General features: G+C 51.1%; 1 protein-coding gene across 1 annotated transcript; it reads left to right on the forward strand.

Annotated features, from left to right (window-relative positions):
- The first annotated feature begins 3624 nt into the window (after positions 1 to 3624).
- Positions 3625 to 17294, forward strand: MYMK (myomaker, myoblast fusion factor). The gene is made up of 5 exons (XM_048512186.1): positions 3625 to 3877; positions 10855 to 10969; positions 16518 to 16666; positions 16895 to 17011; positions 17157 to 17294. The coding sequence occupies exons 1-5, from the start codon at positions 3743 to 3745 to the stop codon at positions 17292 to 17294; spliced, it is 654 nt and encodes a 217-aa protein (XP_048368143.1). The 5' UTR covers positions 3625 to 3742.
- Positions 17295 to 17620: the final 326 nt, after the last annotated feature.

Genomic DNA, 17620 nt, shown 5'->3' on the forward strand with positions numbered 1-17620 from the left:
TCAAAGGGGCTCACAATCTCCATGCCCTTCCCCCCTCACAACAAACCCCCTGTGAGGTAGGTGGGGCTGAGAGAGCTCCGAGAAGCTGTGACTAGCCCAAGGTCACCCAGCTGGCGTGCGTGGGAGTGCACAGGCTAATCTGAATCCCCCAGATAAGCCTCCACAGCTCAGGTGGCAGAGCTGGGAATCAAACCCAGTTCCTCCAGATTAGATACATGAGCTCTTAACCTCGTATGCCACTGGGATTCCGTGGCATTCTACTGTGCTGAGGTCCCTCATGCTTCCTAACAGGCTGTACCTCCCAGACCTGCAGGAATTTCTCTTCCCAGAGCTGGAACCCTTCGAGTGCACTGGTCTAGTGGTCCTGGGTTCCAGTGGATTGGGCAAGTAACATGACTTGGGAGCAAGCAGAGTGGAATGGCCCCAGCAAGGGTGATGGGGCAGCTGCGTTCAGTGTCTCTTCCTACACCGCCGCCAGATCCGAGCTCAGCCAGCACTCGCCTTATCTATGCCAGGTGGCCACAGGGTGTGGGATTGCTCATGTGCTCAGAGCTCAGCTTCGCTTGCTTCTGATCACCACTGATTAGGGTTACCAGCTCCAGATTGGGAGATTTGGGGGGTGGAGGCTGGGACCTCAGCGGATCATAAAGCCACAGAGTGATCCTCCAGGGCAAGGGCCCACGGAGAGCCTTCTTTTTGGCCCCTGCCGGAACTCAAGATGCATCTGGGCGTCTGAGGTGGAGGCCAGTAGAAGCTCAGCAATCGCACGTTGGCAAACCTGCCTTTTCCAAGTATCAGTGCCGAGGTGCAGGGCTCAATTCTCCCACTGACTCCTAACAAAAAACTCCAAACCGATTCCTGACGAGCAAGGCCATGAGTTCTCATTTCAAAATAAGCTCAATGGGGAAAGAGAAAGTTTGGATTTATATCTCCCCTTTCTCTCCTGTAGGAGATTCAAAGGGGCTTACAATCTACTTTCTGTTCCACCCCCCCCCCCCACGTCCCACAACAAACACCCTGTGAGGTAGGTGGGGCTGAGAGAGCTCTGAAGAACTGTGACTAACCCAAGGTCACCCAGCTGGCATGTGTTGGAGTGCACAAGCTAATCTGGTTCCCCAGATAAGCCTCCACAGCTGAAGTGGCAGAGCGGGGAATCAAGCCCGGTTCTCCAGATTAGAGTGCACCTGCTCTTAACCACTGCACTATGCTGGTTTGTCAGAGTGGAATCAGCAGACATGCGTAGAACTGGTGGAGCTCCCCCTTTCAGTGGGCCTTTCCCCACTCTCTTCTATCCCCCCTATAGGGGGGATAGGCGCGCACCTGGGCGTCCCCATGCGCCATGAAGGAGAGCGCCTGGGATGCCGCACGCTGAGAGGGCGCGACAGCAGCAGCGTCGGGCGGCTGTGCTGTCGCCGCCCCTGTCGTGGGGAGTGCCGGGGGACACCGCGCTACTCTCCTCAAGTAGCGCTGGGCTTAAGGTAAGTGGGGAAAGGCCCAGTGCTCCCTTCCAGGTGCTCGCATCTGTTCCCGTGCAGGTGTGCTAGGGAAATCTCAGCGCTGGGAATGCCAGGTTTTCCCCTAGGATTCAGAGTGCCCCTTCCTTACAGCCCACTTATTTTAAAATGTCCTTTCTTGCCAAATTCTTGTAAAGCCCAAAATGCAGGAAAAGAACCAGCCGTACGATCAGTCTCCCCCGGAGAAAAGGCCCACGGAGGTTTCTCCCCACCCCAGACTCCGTCTTCTCCAGGTTCTATCCTCAACTCTCCAGGGATTTCCCAGCCCACAGCTGGCAACCCTCCCAGCGCACCACAGGATTGTGCAGAAGAGACCACAGGTGACCATTTTTCACACACATATGTACATTCAAGGATGTGTCAAGGAGCCTGACCATGCTGGTGATCCTCTTCCTGGGGGAGGCATCAGCCCAAGGGCCCCTAGACATCATCTCTGCCCCGACATCAGTGCAGATGGAGCCCCACAGCTGGGCAGAGAGGGTGCCTCTGCAGCTGTTTCACCTCCCAAAAACAGTGCAGAGGGCAAAGGAGGCTGGAGCCCCTCCCCCATTACACTGTGCTGCCAAAAGGAAGTGGGCCCAACAATGCCTTGGAAACATTAGTCCTCCAACGTAGTGTCTGCCGATAAGGTGGATGGTGGAACTCCAAGCCAACATCGGGCGTGGCCCTAAATGGGGAACCCACTCCCATCTTTCTTATTTTAGCGATTTTCCTCTTCAAAACTCACTTCCCAAGTATGAGCACCCTAGAAATCAGGACCGAGGGGGTGCAAAAGCTTATGGTTACCAACTTCAGTTCGGAAAGAGCCTGGGGAGGCCAGAATTTGGGGAGGGAAAGATACCTCAACAGAGAATAATGCATATAGTCCACCTTCCCAAGCAGGGGAACTGGTCTTAGTAGTCTGGAGACAAGTTTCAATTCTGAGAAATCTCCAGGCCCCAACTGGAGATTGGCAACCCCACCTACACCACCCTGGGACTTCTGCCAGAGTGGCAGCATTCTGAAGCTTGCCCACTGCTCACCAGGATGCCTGGGATGCCTGCAGCACTATGGGCGATTCCCCACTGGCAGAGTCAACCTAGGTTTGACCTAGGTTCGTCCCAGCAACTCCCCACTGCCGCTGAGTTTGACCTGGGTTCGTTTTAGTTCTGCCCCCCTCAGAACTGGAATTTCTGATTCCAGTTCTGAGGTACAGCTTTTCCCCCAAACCTAGGTCAAACTCAGTTGGAAGCTAGACAGTGGGGAATCATCTATGGTGACTCTCCTGTTCAGCCAATCAAGAGCTGTGTTTTGGGCATGCGCAGAGTCACAGCGGGAAAAGTCCGCCTTTTTAAATTTAACTTCTATTTTCGAAGCTACGATGATGCAACCATGGTCTTAGTAGTTAAATCTACATATCTACGTTTTGGTGCCAATTCTACATAGCTGTGAGGTATAAGAACTAAAAAAAATGACACACGCTCACGTTTCCCGCCGTAAAACAAGAGCCAATCGGGAACGAGGAGCGAAAGAGGTACCAAAGATGATCCCGCCCTCTGAGCTCGGTTCCAGTTGAACTCAGTTGCTGTGGGGAGTGATGAGAGTAGACCCTAGGTCAGTACCAGTTAAAGGAACTGTGTCGAACTTAGGTCGACTCTGCAGTGGGGAATCGCCCTATGGGAGTTTTTCTGCATACCCATGGAGTTCTTTGAACATGCAGACCCCCAACCTTGTTGGGGTTGCCAAATCCCTCCTTGGCATTCTCCTTTGTGATCGTTGATCGTGGGTGATGGGTGAGCTGGATGGGATGGAGGGAGAACAGCAGCAGAGGCAGAATGGAAGATGACCACGCTTCCTCTCCTCACAAAGATGCCGAGGGCTGGAGGGGAACACCTGCCGCTGCTGCGGCGGCCTTTTGTGCTGGACCATTTGTTCCAGAGGGGCTCAGGGTGGCTCCAAGCGCCACCAGTGACGGCTGCTGCCAGCCCCTGCCTTCAGCTGTGCTCCACACACCCGTGGCCTTCTGCCACCTGTCATCTGCTGACATCACGCAGGAATCAAACCAGCCTGTGGGCCTCTAAACTCAAAAGCCCTTTGCCCCAGCTGCCTTCCTAGCACAGATTCATGGCCCTCAAGAAAGACAGCCTCGGACTCTGCCCCGCAGTCTCCTCCAGACGGCTCTGGGATTTGGTGGGATCCTTCCTTCCCCGGAACTGTCCGTTCCTTGGCGAGCGTGCGTCCTCTTTCCGATGGGTTCTTTGGTTGCCAAGCTACTTCTGCCAACTCTAAGCAGCCTGGCTTTCCTCCCGACCATCAGCATCGCAGCCAAAAGGCAATTCCACATGGAGGCCATGGTCTATTTCTTCACCATGTTCTTTGTGTCGGTAAGGACTTTGTTTCCAGTTTGCTTTTCCAGGGTGTTCTTGTCTGAATTCTCCTCTGTGCTTTGAGAGAAAGGAAGAGAAAAAGAGTCAGCCAGTCTTGGGGTATTTTAAGAGCTACTTTAATAGCTGTCTGGGCCTTGGATTGGGGGTTGCCAACTCTGGGTTGAGAAATTTCTGGAAATTTGGGGGCGGGGCCTGAGGATGACAGGGTCTGAGGAGGGCAAGGACCTCAATGGGATATAATGACACCAGGTTCATCCTTCAAGGGCGGCATCTTCTCTCTGGGGCTTTCCGCACTACAGAAGGGAGCTAAGGTCGACTCAGTTCCCTTCAGTAGGGGGCGATTCCAGGCTGCCCGCACAGCAACTTACTTGGCCCCCTGGAACCGAGCTAAATGGGCGGGATCATCTTGGTGCCTGTTTCGCTCCTCGATCGTGATTGGAGCTTGTGTTACCATGGGAAACGGGAGCGTTCTTTTTTTTACAGTTTACAGTTTACAGTTCCATGCCCGTTCTGCGCATGCCACAAAAGCGGCTCCTGATTGGTTGAACGGATGAGGTGTCGTTTCGATGCATCCGCACTTCGAAGCTTCGAAGCGGTATCAACCTTGTTCCAGCAGAAAGGTGCAGTTCATAACTGCGACAGGGATGTCGCAGTTCTGAGGGGGGGGGGGGAACCGAGACAAAACAACGTTGAGCTCAGTTGCAGGGCGGATACACTGAGGTGAACCTAGATAGAAACCAGTACAACTCTGTCAGTGCGGAAAGCTCCTCTGACAGAACCACTCCCCAGAGAAGGACAACAGGTGAGGCGAGACCTGTTTGCCCGTTTCTGGAGAGTGGTTTGAAGGCGCTCGAATGGGGGTGGAAAGTGCCATCAAATCACAGTCAACTTATGGATACTCTGAGGAGTTAGGGTGCTGTGGGTTTTCCGGGTTGTGTGGCCGTGTTCCTGTAGCATTTTCTCCTGACCTTTCGCCTGCCTCTGTGGCTGACATTTCCCTCACAGCATTGGCAGGCCAACCATGTCAACATATACAGGTAGGAGTCTTTTGCATGGTTATGGACCTCATCTTTTTGAGCTGCAAGCACCTTGGGAATTTTGACACAATGTGGCTGCCATGCCGTGGCTGTGGTGTAGAGAGCCAGCAAGTAGTGGTGTAGCGAGCCAGTGTGGTATAGTGGTTAAGAGCAGGTGTACTCCAATTTGGGGAACCAATCTGAGGAATAGTCCCTGCTCTAAAATGTAGGCTTATCTGGGGAATTCAGATTAGCCCGTGCACTCCAACACACACCAGCTGGGTGACCTTGGGCTAGTCACAGCTTCTCGGAGCTCTCTCAGCCCCGCCCACCTCACAGGGTGTTTGTTGTGAGGAGGGAAGGGCAAGGAGATTGTAAGCCCCTTTGAGTCTCCTAACAAGAGAGAATGGGGGATATAAATCCAAACTCCTACTCCTCCTCTTCCTCCTCCTCTTCCTCCTCCTTCTTCTCCTTCTCCTCCTCCTCCTCTTCTTCTCCTTCTTCTTCTCCTTCTTCTCCTTCTTCTTCTCCTTCTCCTTCTCCTTCTTCTTCTCCTCCTCCTTCTCCTCCTCCTCCTCCTCCTTCTTCTGTGGGAGGAGGGGAAGCCAGCCCCTGCCACAATTTACCTTCAGGCAGGCAGCAAAGAACCTTGCGCTGCGATGCCAACTGTGCCAACCACAGCAAAGTTTTTTTTAATCTGCCCAGCCAATCAAATCTCCAGGGGCCAATCAGAATCCTCGCCCGGCCAAAGCCCCACTTAGACCCACCCACTCCCTGAGTCCACTTGGTTGGCCGATGGCAGGAGTGGAGTCCGGTCCTGCGGAGCCCACGGGCACCAAGTTGGGGGTCCCTGATATAGACTTAGGCGGCACTTGGGAGCGTTCAGAGTGGTTAACCCACACAATAGTCATTTCCCCTCCCCACAGGCCAAGGTAAGATCCCAACCTGGCTCAGTTTCTCTGCCTTGAATTACTGCCAGGGGGCGGGTGTTGCGTCGTACACCTGGTGGCACTCACCGTCTTTCACACCGGTGGGGTCCTGCAGGAAATCCCCCTTCGGGACTGGAAGGGCAGGCGGTGGACCCTGGAAGCCTCAGAATCTCTGGGTGGGGAGGGAGAACAAGAGCCGCGCAGCTGTTGCAGGTCCTTTGGCAGGGCTGGGGCGGACGCAGCCAGGGCGGCCTTTTCCCCGACAGGAAATGCTTCAGACCAGCAAACGCGAACGGCCACCTCAGACAAGGGCTCCAGCGACAGCCAGAAACATCTGCTCACCCGCCGCCGTCTGCCTCCTCGGCCGTTCCAGATTTCTCAAGGAGCTGCTCTGTTCAGTTCAAGGCGACGCTGCCAGCACGGCACAAGGAGGCGAGCCGGGCCTGTCAAGCCCCTGTGAGGCCTGGGTCCTTTCCTGAGGCCGCTTTGCCACGGTGTTGCCCAAGAAAGGGGTCCCAGCCCCACATGGGCAATCCTGACTCTGTTTCCTCATCTGTAGGATGCCACTGCTGGCGTCTGCCCTGCGCCATAAGCAAGGGGGGCCGGTTTGTGCACTCAGGAGGTTCTAATCCAGGGGCCCCCTCCCGAACACACACACACACTAGTCCAGGAGATTAGGACCCGTTCCTTCTCCACGAAGCCCTATTGTCCTGTTCCTGCAGGACCCCTCAGGGTTCCCTTTTTCCTGGCAGGGCTTTAGGGAGCCTCAGATGGGCTTAGTGCCTCTGGCACTTCAGAGCAGCAATGGCGTAGGAGGTTAAGAGCTCGTGTATCTAATCTGGAGGAACCGGGTTTGATTCCCAGCTCTGCCGCCTGAGCTGTGGAGGCTTATCTGGGGGATTCAGATTAGCCTGTGCACTCCCACACATGCCAGCTGGGTGACCTTGGGCTAGTCACAGCTTCTCGGAGCTCTCTCAGCCCCACCCACCTCACAGGGTGTTTGTTGTGAGGGGGGAAGGGCAAGGAGATTGTCAGCCCCTTTGAGTCTCCTGCAGGAGAGAAAGGGGGGATATAAATCCAAACTCTTCTTCTTCTTCTTCTTCTTCTTCTTCTTCTTCTTCTTCTTCTTCTTCTTCTTCTTCTTCTTCTTCGAGCTCCCTCTCTCTCCAGCCATCTTGCATCCTCTTCCTTTGGCAGTTGAGGGAGGAAGGCAGTGGCGGGATTCAGCCGGTTCGCACCACTTTGGCAGAACCGGTTGTTAAAACGGTGCTTGTAAACAACCAGCTATTAAATTATTGGAATCCCACCACTGGAACCGGCTGTTAAATTATTTGAATCCGACACTGGAGGAAGGGAACCCGTCTTCCTTGGCCCTTCCTGCACGTGCCTTTTGAAGAAGAAGAAGAGTTTGGATTTATATCCCCCCTTTCTCTCCTGCAGGAGACTCAAAGGGACTTACAGTCTCCTTGCCCTTCCCCCCTCGCAACAAACACCCTGTGCGGTGGGACAACCCCAGCTTTGCCTTCTCCCTCGAGTTCATGGGTCTAGCCCGGGGTGTCCAACTCTGGCACTTCAGATGCTCATGGACTACAATTCCCATCAGCCCCTGCTGGCATGGCAAATTGGCTAGTGTAGACTGGCAGCAGCCAGGACCAATGGGAGACTGGGCACACCCTGCCACACCCCTTGGCAGGCTGCCAACTTGGAGATCTCCAGGCGACAGAGATCAGTTGTGGTGGAGAAAATGGATGTTTTGGAGGGTGGAGTCTATGGTGTTATTATACTCCATTGAAGACCCTCCCCTCCCTAAACCCTCCCTTCCTTGGGCTCCACCCTCAAAATCTCCAGGTATTTCCATTCTGAAGTTGGCAACCCCACCCCCTGGCCTCCTCTAAAAGAGCTGGCTTCAAGCCTGCTTGAGTGAAGCTGGTGAGGCTGGGAGTGCTCGCCCCCCTTTGCACGCTCCTTGGCGCACCTCCTGAATCTGGCCTCCCTGTCCGGACCTTCCCTTGCCTTGGGTTCGGGGTCATCCTGCCTAACCCTAACCTCACTCCTCTACATGAAGCCTGCTGGGGGACCTTGGGCTAGTCACAGATCTCCGAGAACTCTCTCAGCCCTTCCTACCTCACAAGGGGTCTGTTGTGGAGAAAGGAAGGGAAGGCAGTTGTAAGCTGCGTTGTGACTCCTCCTCCTCCTCCTCCTCCTCCTCCTCCTCTTCTAGAGCAGGGGTCTTCAAACTATGGCCCTCCAGATGTTCATGGACTACAATACCCATCAGCCCCTGCCAGCATGACTAAGGCCCCTTCCGCACATGCAAAATAATGCATTTTCAAACCACTTTTACAACTGTTTGCAAGTGGATTTTGCTATTCCGCACAGTTTCAAAGAGCACTGAAAGCAGTTTGAAAGTGCATTATTCTGCGTGTGCGGAATGAGCCTAAGTGGCAGGGCTGATGGGAATTGTAGTTCATGAACATCTGGAGGGCCATAGTTTGAAGACCCCTGTTCTAGAGGCAGGTGAGAGTGCGGAAGGCCTGAAGGCCATGGGGCTGGCCAGTGGTACTGTCCCGTTGAAGCAAATATATCAGCAAGCAAAGCAAAGCAAAGCCTTTATTGGCATACATAGAACAACAGCAACAAAACACAACAAACATAAAAAAATTTAAAGGCAAAAAGGATAACCTCAGATAAATATATATTATTACTGGCTCTGAAGTATTTCAATAACAAAGCTCTTCACAAAAAAAACAGAATCTGAGTTATTCAACAAGAGAAATAATCTAATCAAATCTGTTAACTCAGATTGGAAGAGAGGGTGTAGATTGACATATTTAGATCTAATTTTAGCAAATTTGGTGCAATGTAATAGCTGGTGAGCCAATGTTTCGACTACCTTAGAATTACAGCTACACAACCTTTTAGATTTTTCCAGGTTATTAAACCTGCCATGGAGTAAGGCAGATGGCATAACATTGAATCTAGCCATTGTGAAGGCTCTCCTTGAGCAGGGGTTAGTTAGAAAATATAAGTAGTGGGCCATGCGACCCTGCTCAAATGGAATTAAAAATTGTGTGGGAGAGCAAGTTCTTTTAGCTGCTAGATACAGTTCTGCTTTGCAGAAGCAAATATATCGCAGATTTCATTTTAGCAGACGCCAGTTATCCAAATTCAACGTAGGTCCCTCACATGAATAAGTCAAAGCCGCCATGGCTGCATGGACAGAAGTAAAGGCCCTCTTTCATACGCTCATATTCATTCCTTAGGATTCATTCCAAATCCCAAATAGCCTTCTAAAGGCAGAAGAGTTTTCTCAATCTTTAGCGTCAAAATAACTTAAATGTTAACCCCCATTGATTGATAGCAGCTTCAGTGGCTTGCTCTGCCAAATGGCCCTTGCCGCTCTCCTTACGTGGCACTGGGCAGGATCCAACGCCACAGCATTTCCTGGGGCTTCCCTTTGAGGGGCTAAGCAGGAGCCGTCCGGTGTGAAAACCATTACAGTTCAAACGTTTCCCACCATTTTTTTTCCCTATCCACTGAAATCACGACATCCGAGGGGTCCCGGTGGCCACCTTCGGAATTCTGACACAGTGTGATGGGCACAGCCACAAAATGGCGGCCGCGTGAGGCAGCGCCGGCCACAAAATGATGGCTTCAGTCGCTCAGGGACAAGACTTTGGCTGTGACGGCAGCTGCTGCCAAAGCAACTTTTACAAAAATCTGCACAGCCCATCTAATTTCCAATGGCCAATCAGAAGCTGTGCTGACTGAAAGAAGAAGAAGAAGAGTTTGGATTTATATCCCCCCTTTCTCTCCTGCAGGAGACCCAAAGGGACTTACAATCTCCTTGCCCTTCCCGCCTCACAACAAACACCCTGTGAGGTGGGTGGGGCTGAGAGAGCTCCGAGAAGCTGTGACTAGCCCAAGGTCACCCAGCTGGCGTGTGTGGGAGTGTACAGGCTAACCTGAATTCCCCAGATAAGCCTCCACAGCTCTGGCGGCGGAGCTGGGAATCAAACCCGGTTCCTCCAGATTAGATACACGAGCTCTTAACCTCCCACGCCACTGCTGCTCCGCCTGGCCCTGCATACTTTCTAAAAACATTTGGCAGGCATCAGAAAAGGTGCTGGCAGGTGCCGTGGTGCTCACAGGCACCACGCTGGGGACCCCTGCTGTACACTTTCCACATTCATACTGTTCCACTTTCCACAGGCACCACGCTGGACCACTGAATACTACTGTGGGTATCAGACAGTGTGCGTGCACGTGAGGAAATCCCTGCTGTACACTTTCCACATTCATACTGTTCCACTTTCCACAGGCACCACGCTGGACCACTGAATACTACTGTGGGTATCAGACAGTGTGCGTGCACGTGAGGAAATCCCTGAGGGACAGGGTGGATCTCAAGAAGGTTGAACCCTGAGCCACAGCCTCCAATTGCAAGCTCCTTGCGGCAGAGACCAGCCTTAGCAGAGAACACCCTGTTCCAACCAACGAGGTCAGCGGCGGCGATCGTCTGCATGCCCCGGAGGTTCACATGCTGTTTCATGATGCCTTTGTGTAACCCCCATGCTCAGAATGGGTTGACCCAGAAAGGGGTGGAGACTCAAAGCAGCTGAAAGCTGCAGAGCTCTTTGGAGGAGACAAGGCTACCAGACTCAGACCTTGATTTCTATAAGCCCTTAACACCTTGTTAAGGGTTTTTGTGGTTGTAATGGGTGAGAGTTCTCCTGGAAACCTTCACCATGTTGAATCCTGCTCACCAAGCCCTTGGAGTCTTCAGGAGCCAACCCATTTGCAAAGAAGAATTGGACTTGGCAGTATCAGTAGACTGTAAATATAAGGACTTGAAAATGCAACCTGAACAGGACCTTGAAGTGTGATGTTCAATGTTGATGTTATATGTTATATGCTAAGAAAGTAAACCATTTTGTTTTTAAAAATTGTTGTTGCAAACTCATTCCAAGTTCTGCCCCACAGAACCCACAGATAGAGGTTACATTTACATAATCATGTTCTCCAACAGATCTACCATGCGTGTGATGGCCCCGGGTTATCCATCCTGTGCTTCATGCAATACGACATCCTCGAGTACTTCAGCATCTACGGGACGGCGTTATCTATGTGGGTGTCGCTAATGGGTAAGGACTGGTCTTTATTTGAGGGTTCTGAGGTTGCAGGATGTTGGAGGGATGGAAGTAACACCTTTGAAGCCAAAGAAAGATCTGGTGTGGGGTAGAGGGTAGAGTGTTGAATTAGCAACTGGGAGACCAGAATTGACTCCCCTCCAGGGAAGCCTCCTGGGCGACCTTGAGCCAATCACACAGCCTCAATCTGATGTACCTCACAGGACTGTGAGGTTAAAATGGCGGAGAGGAGAACAATGTAGGGTGCTTGGGTGCCCATTGGGGATAAAGCCAGGGGGTACACAAAGAGAAGAGAAGGCCCACAGATTGCAAATGCCTTAGCAGGCCAGGTGCTCAGGAGAAGCAGCAGCAGAAGGCCCTTGCTTTCACCTCCTGCACGTGAGCTCCCAAAGGCACCTGGTGGGCCACTGCGAGTAGCAGAGTGCTGGACTAGATGGACTCTGGTCTGATCCAGCAGACTCCTTCTTATGTTCTTAAGGCCATTGCTTTCACCTCCTGCACGTGAGCTCCCAAAGGCACCTTGGTGGAGCCACCAAGCAGGGGCAGAGCTTGGACTAGGATGGACCTCCTGGTCTGATCCAAGGTGACTCCTTCTTGGCGTTCTTGCTACTACGCCACCTCCTGCACGTGGAGAGCTCCCTAAAGGCACCTCCAGGGCCACCGCTGAAAGTAGCAGAGTGCTGGACTAGATGGACTCTGGTCTGATCCAGCAGGCTAGTTCTTATGTTCTTAAGGCCATTGCGTTCACCTCCTGCACGTGAGCTCCCAAAGGCACCTGGTGGGCCACTGCGATTAGCAGAGTGCTGGACACGATGGACTCTGGTCACAGTCCAGGCTAGTTCTTATGTTCTTAAAGATGTTGCTTTCACCTCCTGCACGTGAGCTCCCAAAGGCACCTGGTGGGCCACTGCGAGTAGCAGAGTGCTGGACACGATGGACTCTGGTCTGATCCAGCAGGCTAGTTCTTATGTTCTTATGGCCATTGCTTTCACCCTCCCACTGGAGTCTGGGGCACCCCGGTGGGCCACTGCGAGGCAGAGGCAAGCTGGACACTATGGACTCACTGATCCAGAGAAAGTTAGTTCCCATGTTCTTAAAGTCCTGTTGCAGAAAACAGAGATTTTTTTAAAGATAGAGAGATGATTAAACTGAAGCTGAAGACGCTTCTTTCTTTTGCTTCAGAATAGCATCCCGTGACTAACCACTACATTTTTGTCCTGCCCCTCCCTCCAAGAAGTCAAGTTCTTGCATGGTTCCCCCCAGCTCCCTTCTGTCCTCTCAACAGCCCTATGAGGTAGGTCAGACTGAGAGATGGTGAATGAGGCGAGCTCAAGGTTTAAATGGGGAGATTCTCCTAGTGTGGCTAATTAGCCTTTACACCATATTGGCTCTCACGTGACCACGATCAATAAACAAGTACAAATGTCGCTAACCCATAAACAAAGAGAAAAGGCAACTGACCAGCTCTTATAATAGTGGTAAACTCAAGTTCTGAAGAATCCCATCATACTGTTGTGGTTGGCTTGATTTTATTTTGAGTTCTCAGTGGTAAGTTGCCTCCAGGAGGACTCTGAAGAGGTGGCTTAGAAATATTCTAAATAAATAAGTGCTCCCAGCCCCACTCTCCCCCAGCATCTAGAACAGTGATGGCGAACCTATGGCACGGGTGCCAGAGGTGGCACTTGGAGCCCTCTCTGTGGGCACGCGTACACAGAGTTCATCATGTGGGGGGCGCAAAATCACCACCTCCACCCCCCCACACACACACATTTAGGCTGGCCTGGGCCACTGAGCATGACATGTCACATACACCGCGCTGAGCACGGAGGACTCGGCTGGCGGGCCTGGTAACTGTGCTCCGGGTGGCTGCTGCCCGAGGGGAGGGGGTGCAGAGGAGGCAGAGATGCTAGAGAGGCACAGAGTGAGTGTATCGCAAGCGAAGGACTTGCTGGAGGCTAGAGCAGGCTGGCCCCTGCTCGAGCGGGTGGGGTGGAGGAAGAGAGAGCCAACCGTTTTTTTCTAAACTAAAACCTCAGCATTCAGGTTAAATTGCCGGGTTGGCACTTTGCGATAAATAAGTGGGGTTTGAGTTGCAATTTGGGCACTCGGTCTCAAATCACTGATCTAGAAGATACACTTTTAACCCCATTGAGTTTGGCGGCACACAACCTCAACCTCTTTGTAAACTGGCTCTGTGAGCCATTCAGATTTATTGGGAAATGTCAGCTCTGAAGGTATGCGGTTGAAATGTAAAAACATGAGGGGGTGCTTTCGCCAAAAACACAACTCTAGTAAAAATGCGATCCAAGAACACTGAAGGTGTGGCGCTTGGGACGTGAAGAAAACCTCTCCCCATGCCGTTTGCAAAGTGTTGAATGCATACGTGTGCATACGCAGCCACTGCCGGCAAGCTTCCCAGGACTGCAAATCCGGGACAGCCATGACCCAGCTGTGTGAGCTGGAAGCACACTGAAGGGATCCCTTTGGGAGCTGTAACTTTGATCAGGGATGACCCCATTCTGTGCTCAAGAGCAGCCTCCAATAATTCATATCCTCTTTGACTGAAGTGCAGAGTTTGCAGACTACAGACAGGTGTCTGAAGAGAGCCTCTGGCCTACGAACCACGGCTGAAATCATCCTCAGACAATTGCAGGGAGGAAGGGTGGGGGGGCTGAATCCTTCTCTTTCCATCAAAATTCTCCTGTTTTATGCAAAGCAGAATCATCCTCGGCTGCCTCCACCCAGAGACCGTTCCCCACCTAGACTTAAGCAGAGGCAACGGAGCGTCCACACAGCCATTTCCCTGGACTCCTTTTAAAAACCGAAAATTGCCTCTGGTGCTATAGCAATTTACTAATTTCTCTGAATTTCCAGATTTCATTGGGGAAAAACCTGTAGTCCTTTTCATTGGGAATAAAGTCCTGTTAAAATGAAAGCTGGATTCATGGTAATATCGTTATAATGCTATAGCAATCTGGCAATTTCTAACAGTTAAAAAAGACTCTGAAAACTGGCTGGTGGCAGAGGAAAATGTTGGCTTCTAAGGGCTGAAATGTGTGAAATGGTGCTGGCATGAGCAGGACTTGCAAAAATCTGTACCTTAAGAACATAAGAAGAGTTTGGGATTTATATCCCCCCTTTCTCTCCTGTAAGAGACTCAAAGGGGCTTACAATCACCGTGCCCTTCCCCCCTCACAACAAACACCCTGTGAGGTGGGTGGGGCTGAGAGAGCTCCGCAAAGCTGTGACTAGCCCAAGGTCATCCAGCTGGCATGTGTGGGAGTGCACAGGCTAATCTGAATTCCCCAGATAAGCCTCCACAACTCAAGCGGCAGAGCTGGGAATCAAACCCGGTTCCTCCAGATCAGAGTGCACCTGCTCTTAGCCACTGCTCTTAGCCACTACGCCACTGCTGCTCAACATAAGAACAAGCCAGCTGGATCAGACCAGAGTCCACCTAGTCCAGCTCTCTGCTACTCGCAGTGGCCCACCAGGTGCCTTTGGGAGCTCACATTCACGTCCACATGGCTCGCACATGCGTTTGAGCTGTGATCTTTCCAAAAAGATGGTAGTGCGCCAGGGCTGGAAAATAGGGCAGCAAGAGGAGGAGATGCGGAAGAGCATGTAATGCGGAAGAGCACTGTGGATGCTTTGAAAAATAACCCACGCCAGTTTGGAAGACAAACCCGGGCAAGGTCCTCAGTGCAGAAGGAGCCTTTGTCATATGGTTGCCATGGAGATTTGGGGGTACAGCCTAGGAGGGTGGGTTATGGGGAGAGGATGGATCTCACTGGGATAGGAGGCCACAGAGTGTACCCTCCAAAGTAGCCCTTTCCTTCAGAGGAACTGGAGATTGGTTGTAATTCTGAGGGATCTCCAAACTCCACTGAGAGGTTGACAAGTACTGCAGTCAACGCTGTTCTCACGTCCTGAGTTTGATCCCAGAAGAAGTCAGTTTCAGGTAGATGGTTCAGCCTTCCATTTTTTCCCAAAGTCGGTAAAACGAGTACCCCACTTGCTGGGGGAAAGGTGTAGACGAGTGGGGAAGGCAATGGCAAACCACCCCATAATCATAGTTTTCCTACTACAGGTTGTGATGTGATGTCATCGCATGGGTAAGTAATGACACGGTGTTACTGTGTTCCGTAGACAAAGAAAGAAAATACTTGGAGTTGTCTGAAGTATAATGAGGGTTCCTAAACGCTACATACCAATTTAAAAGTCCGAGGCCCCAACCTAAAGCAAAGAATCCTCTCACCAAATCCTCTAACGAGGATGATTGAGGGACTGGAGCACCTTCCTTATGAGGAGAGGCTGCAGCGTTTGGGACTCTTTAGTTTGGAGAGGAGGCGTCTGAGGGGGGATATGATTGAAGTCTATAAAATGATGCATGGGGTAGAAAATGTCGACAGAGAGAAATTTTTCTCTCTTTCTCACAATACTAGAACCAGGGAGCATCCATTGAAAATGTTGGGGGTAAGAATTAGGACTAATAAAAGGAAACACTTCTTCACACAACGTGGGATTGGTGTTTGGAATATGCTGCCACAGGAGGTGGTGATGGCCACTAACCCTGGGATAGCTTTAAAAAGGGCTTGGACAGATTTATGGAGGAGAAGTCAATCTATGGCTACCAATCTTGATCCTCCTTGATCTCAGATTGCAAAATGCCTTAGCAGACCAGGTGCTCGGGAGCAGCAGCAGCAGCAGAAGGCCATTGCTTTCACCTTCTGCACGTGAGCTCCCAAAGGCACCTGGTGGGCCACTGCGAGTAGCAGAGAGCTGGACTAGATGGACTCTGGTTTGATCCAGCAGGCTAGTTCTTATGTTCTTATGTTCTTATGTTCAAATGTCACAACCATTTTCCCAGGACTCAGCTCAGACAGCACATCAGGCCAGCTGCAGTTAGTGTGATTATCCAGGCTTGGGCCCACTCCGCTAACTGGTTTTAGGGTGCATGAACAGCTTGAAGTTGGTTTGTTAGCCACAGTTAATACAAATACAAACATCCTGCCTTTATCCTGCACAGGCTGGGATGCCCTCCAGGTCTTTGTGGGGAAGACAGAGAAAAGAGAGACGATGGTTCATCAAGACAAACAAGGATTTTATGGGATAACTATAAGCCAGATCACACATCCAGACTAGCAGTAGTTAAAATAGTGCATTATGACTTAATAGAGCCAAAAGAACCAATAGAGCCAATAGAGCCATATTGAGGGGCCTGCCGTCCCCCCTTTTTGGGGTAGGTTTTAATTGGGGTTTTGGAAGCATCTTGTTTATTTGTTAATTGTTATCCGCTGTTTATATGAATTTTAAGATGTTTTACTGATGATTAATAGGATGGAGCCTATGTATTGTATTGTATATGATTTGCTCCTGTTTAATGTTTTGAACTATGTTGTTCACCGCCCGGAGCCCTTCGGGGATTGGGCGGTATAGAAATTGAAGAAATACATACATACATACATACATACATACATACATACATACATACATACATACATACATACATAAATCCTCATCTCTGGCTTTCTTTCCTCAGCCCTGGCAGAGTTTGATGAGCCCAAAAGATCAACCTTTCTGATGTTTGGCGTGCTGACGATTGCCGTCAGGATCTACCATGACCGATGGGGATATGGTGTTTACTCAGGACCAATTGGGACAGCTGTTCTGGTGATAACTGTGAAATGGGTAAGGCAACATATCATTACAGCAACTCTCCCCGAGTACAAAAGACAAGGTCAATGTGGCTGGCCCTGTTGGAGTGACAGGCGCCCAAAGAGTGTCCCGGGAAGCTGAAAGAGTGTTAAGAATAACAAAATATTGCTGGGGTGAGAGGGAGAGTTCACGTGCTGCTGCCCCTCTGGGTTTTTTGAGGTGAATTGGGTATCCATCACTGGCTAGTCCCTTTCCTTCCAGTTGCAAAAGATGAAAGAGAAAAAAGGCCTCTATCCCGACAGAAGCGTCTACACACAGCAGATTGGACCTGGCTTCTGCTTTGGAGCCCTGGCGCTGATGCTGAGGTTCTTTTTCGAGGTAGGTTTCTCTGATGTTTATGAGCCAAAACACACCTCGTCTAATAAGGCTTCTGCTTATGTACCCCTGGGAAGATCATAAATGGGACATGAAAATGTCCAGCCATTATGCCCCCCTAGGTGCCTCCAGTACTTCATATTCACAGATGCCACCTTTGAATACAGAGTTCTTATTCAGCTATTGTCAGCGGTACGTTTTGAGAAGTTCTTCCGGAGTTCTGTCCAATTTCTTGAAGGAATCTAAAACATTGATAAAGCTGGGGGCAGTGAACTCCATCAGTTAAATGATGCTTCATGTCAGCTGCAAGTTAGTCTGTTTGGGTGACCATCATTTTTGCCCATGTGAGAAGAATTTGGATTTATATCCCACCTTCCTCTCCGGTAAGGAGACTCAAGACAGCTCCCTGTGTCTGCGGAGGTGATAGAAAGCGCTGCCAAGTCACAACCAACTTATGGTGATCCCTCAAGGGGTTTTTAAGGCAACACATCAACATACAGGGGTTGCCATTGGCTGCGTAGCAACCTTGGACATTTATACTGGTCTCCCATCCATTTACTGACCAGGCCGTCCCCTGCTTCGCTTCCAGGATTTTATGAGATTAAGAACATT

The sequence above is a fragment of the Sphaerodactylus townsendi genome, linkage group LG12 (assembly GCF_021028975.2).
Source record: "Sphaerodactylus townsendi isolate TG3544 linkage group LG12, MPM_Stown_v2.3, whole genome shotgun sequence".
NCBI classification, from domain to species: Eukaryota; Metazoa; Chordata; class Lepidosauria; order Squamata; family Sphaerodactylidae; genus Sphaerodactylus; species Sphaerodactylus townsendi.

Coding starts and splice junctions, on each gene's coding strand:
- MYMK (XM_048512186.1), top strand. CDS start 3,743: ATGGGTTCTTTGGTTGCCAAGCTACTTCTGCCAACTCTAAGCAGCCTG. Junction 3,878..10,854: donor TCACCATGTTCTTTGTGTCG/GTAAGGACTTTG, acceptor GTTCTCCAACAG/ATCTACCATGCGTGTGATGG. Junction 16,667..16,894: donor TGGTGATAACTGTGAAATGG/GTAAGGCAACAT, acceptor CTTTCCTTCCAG/TTGCAAAAGATGAAAGAGAA.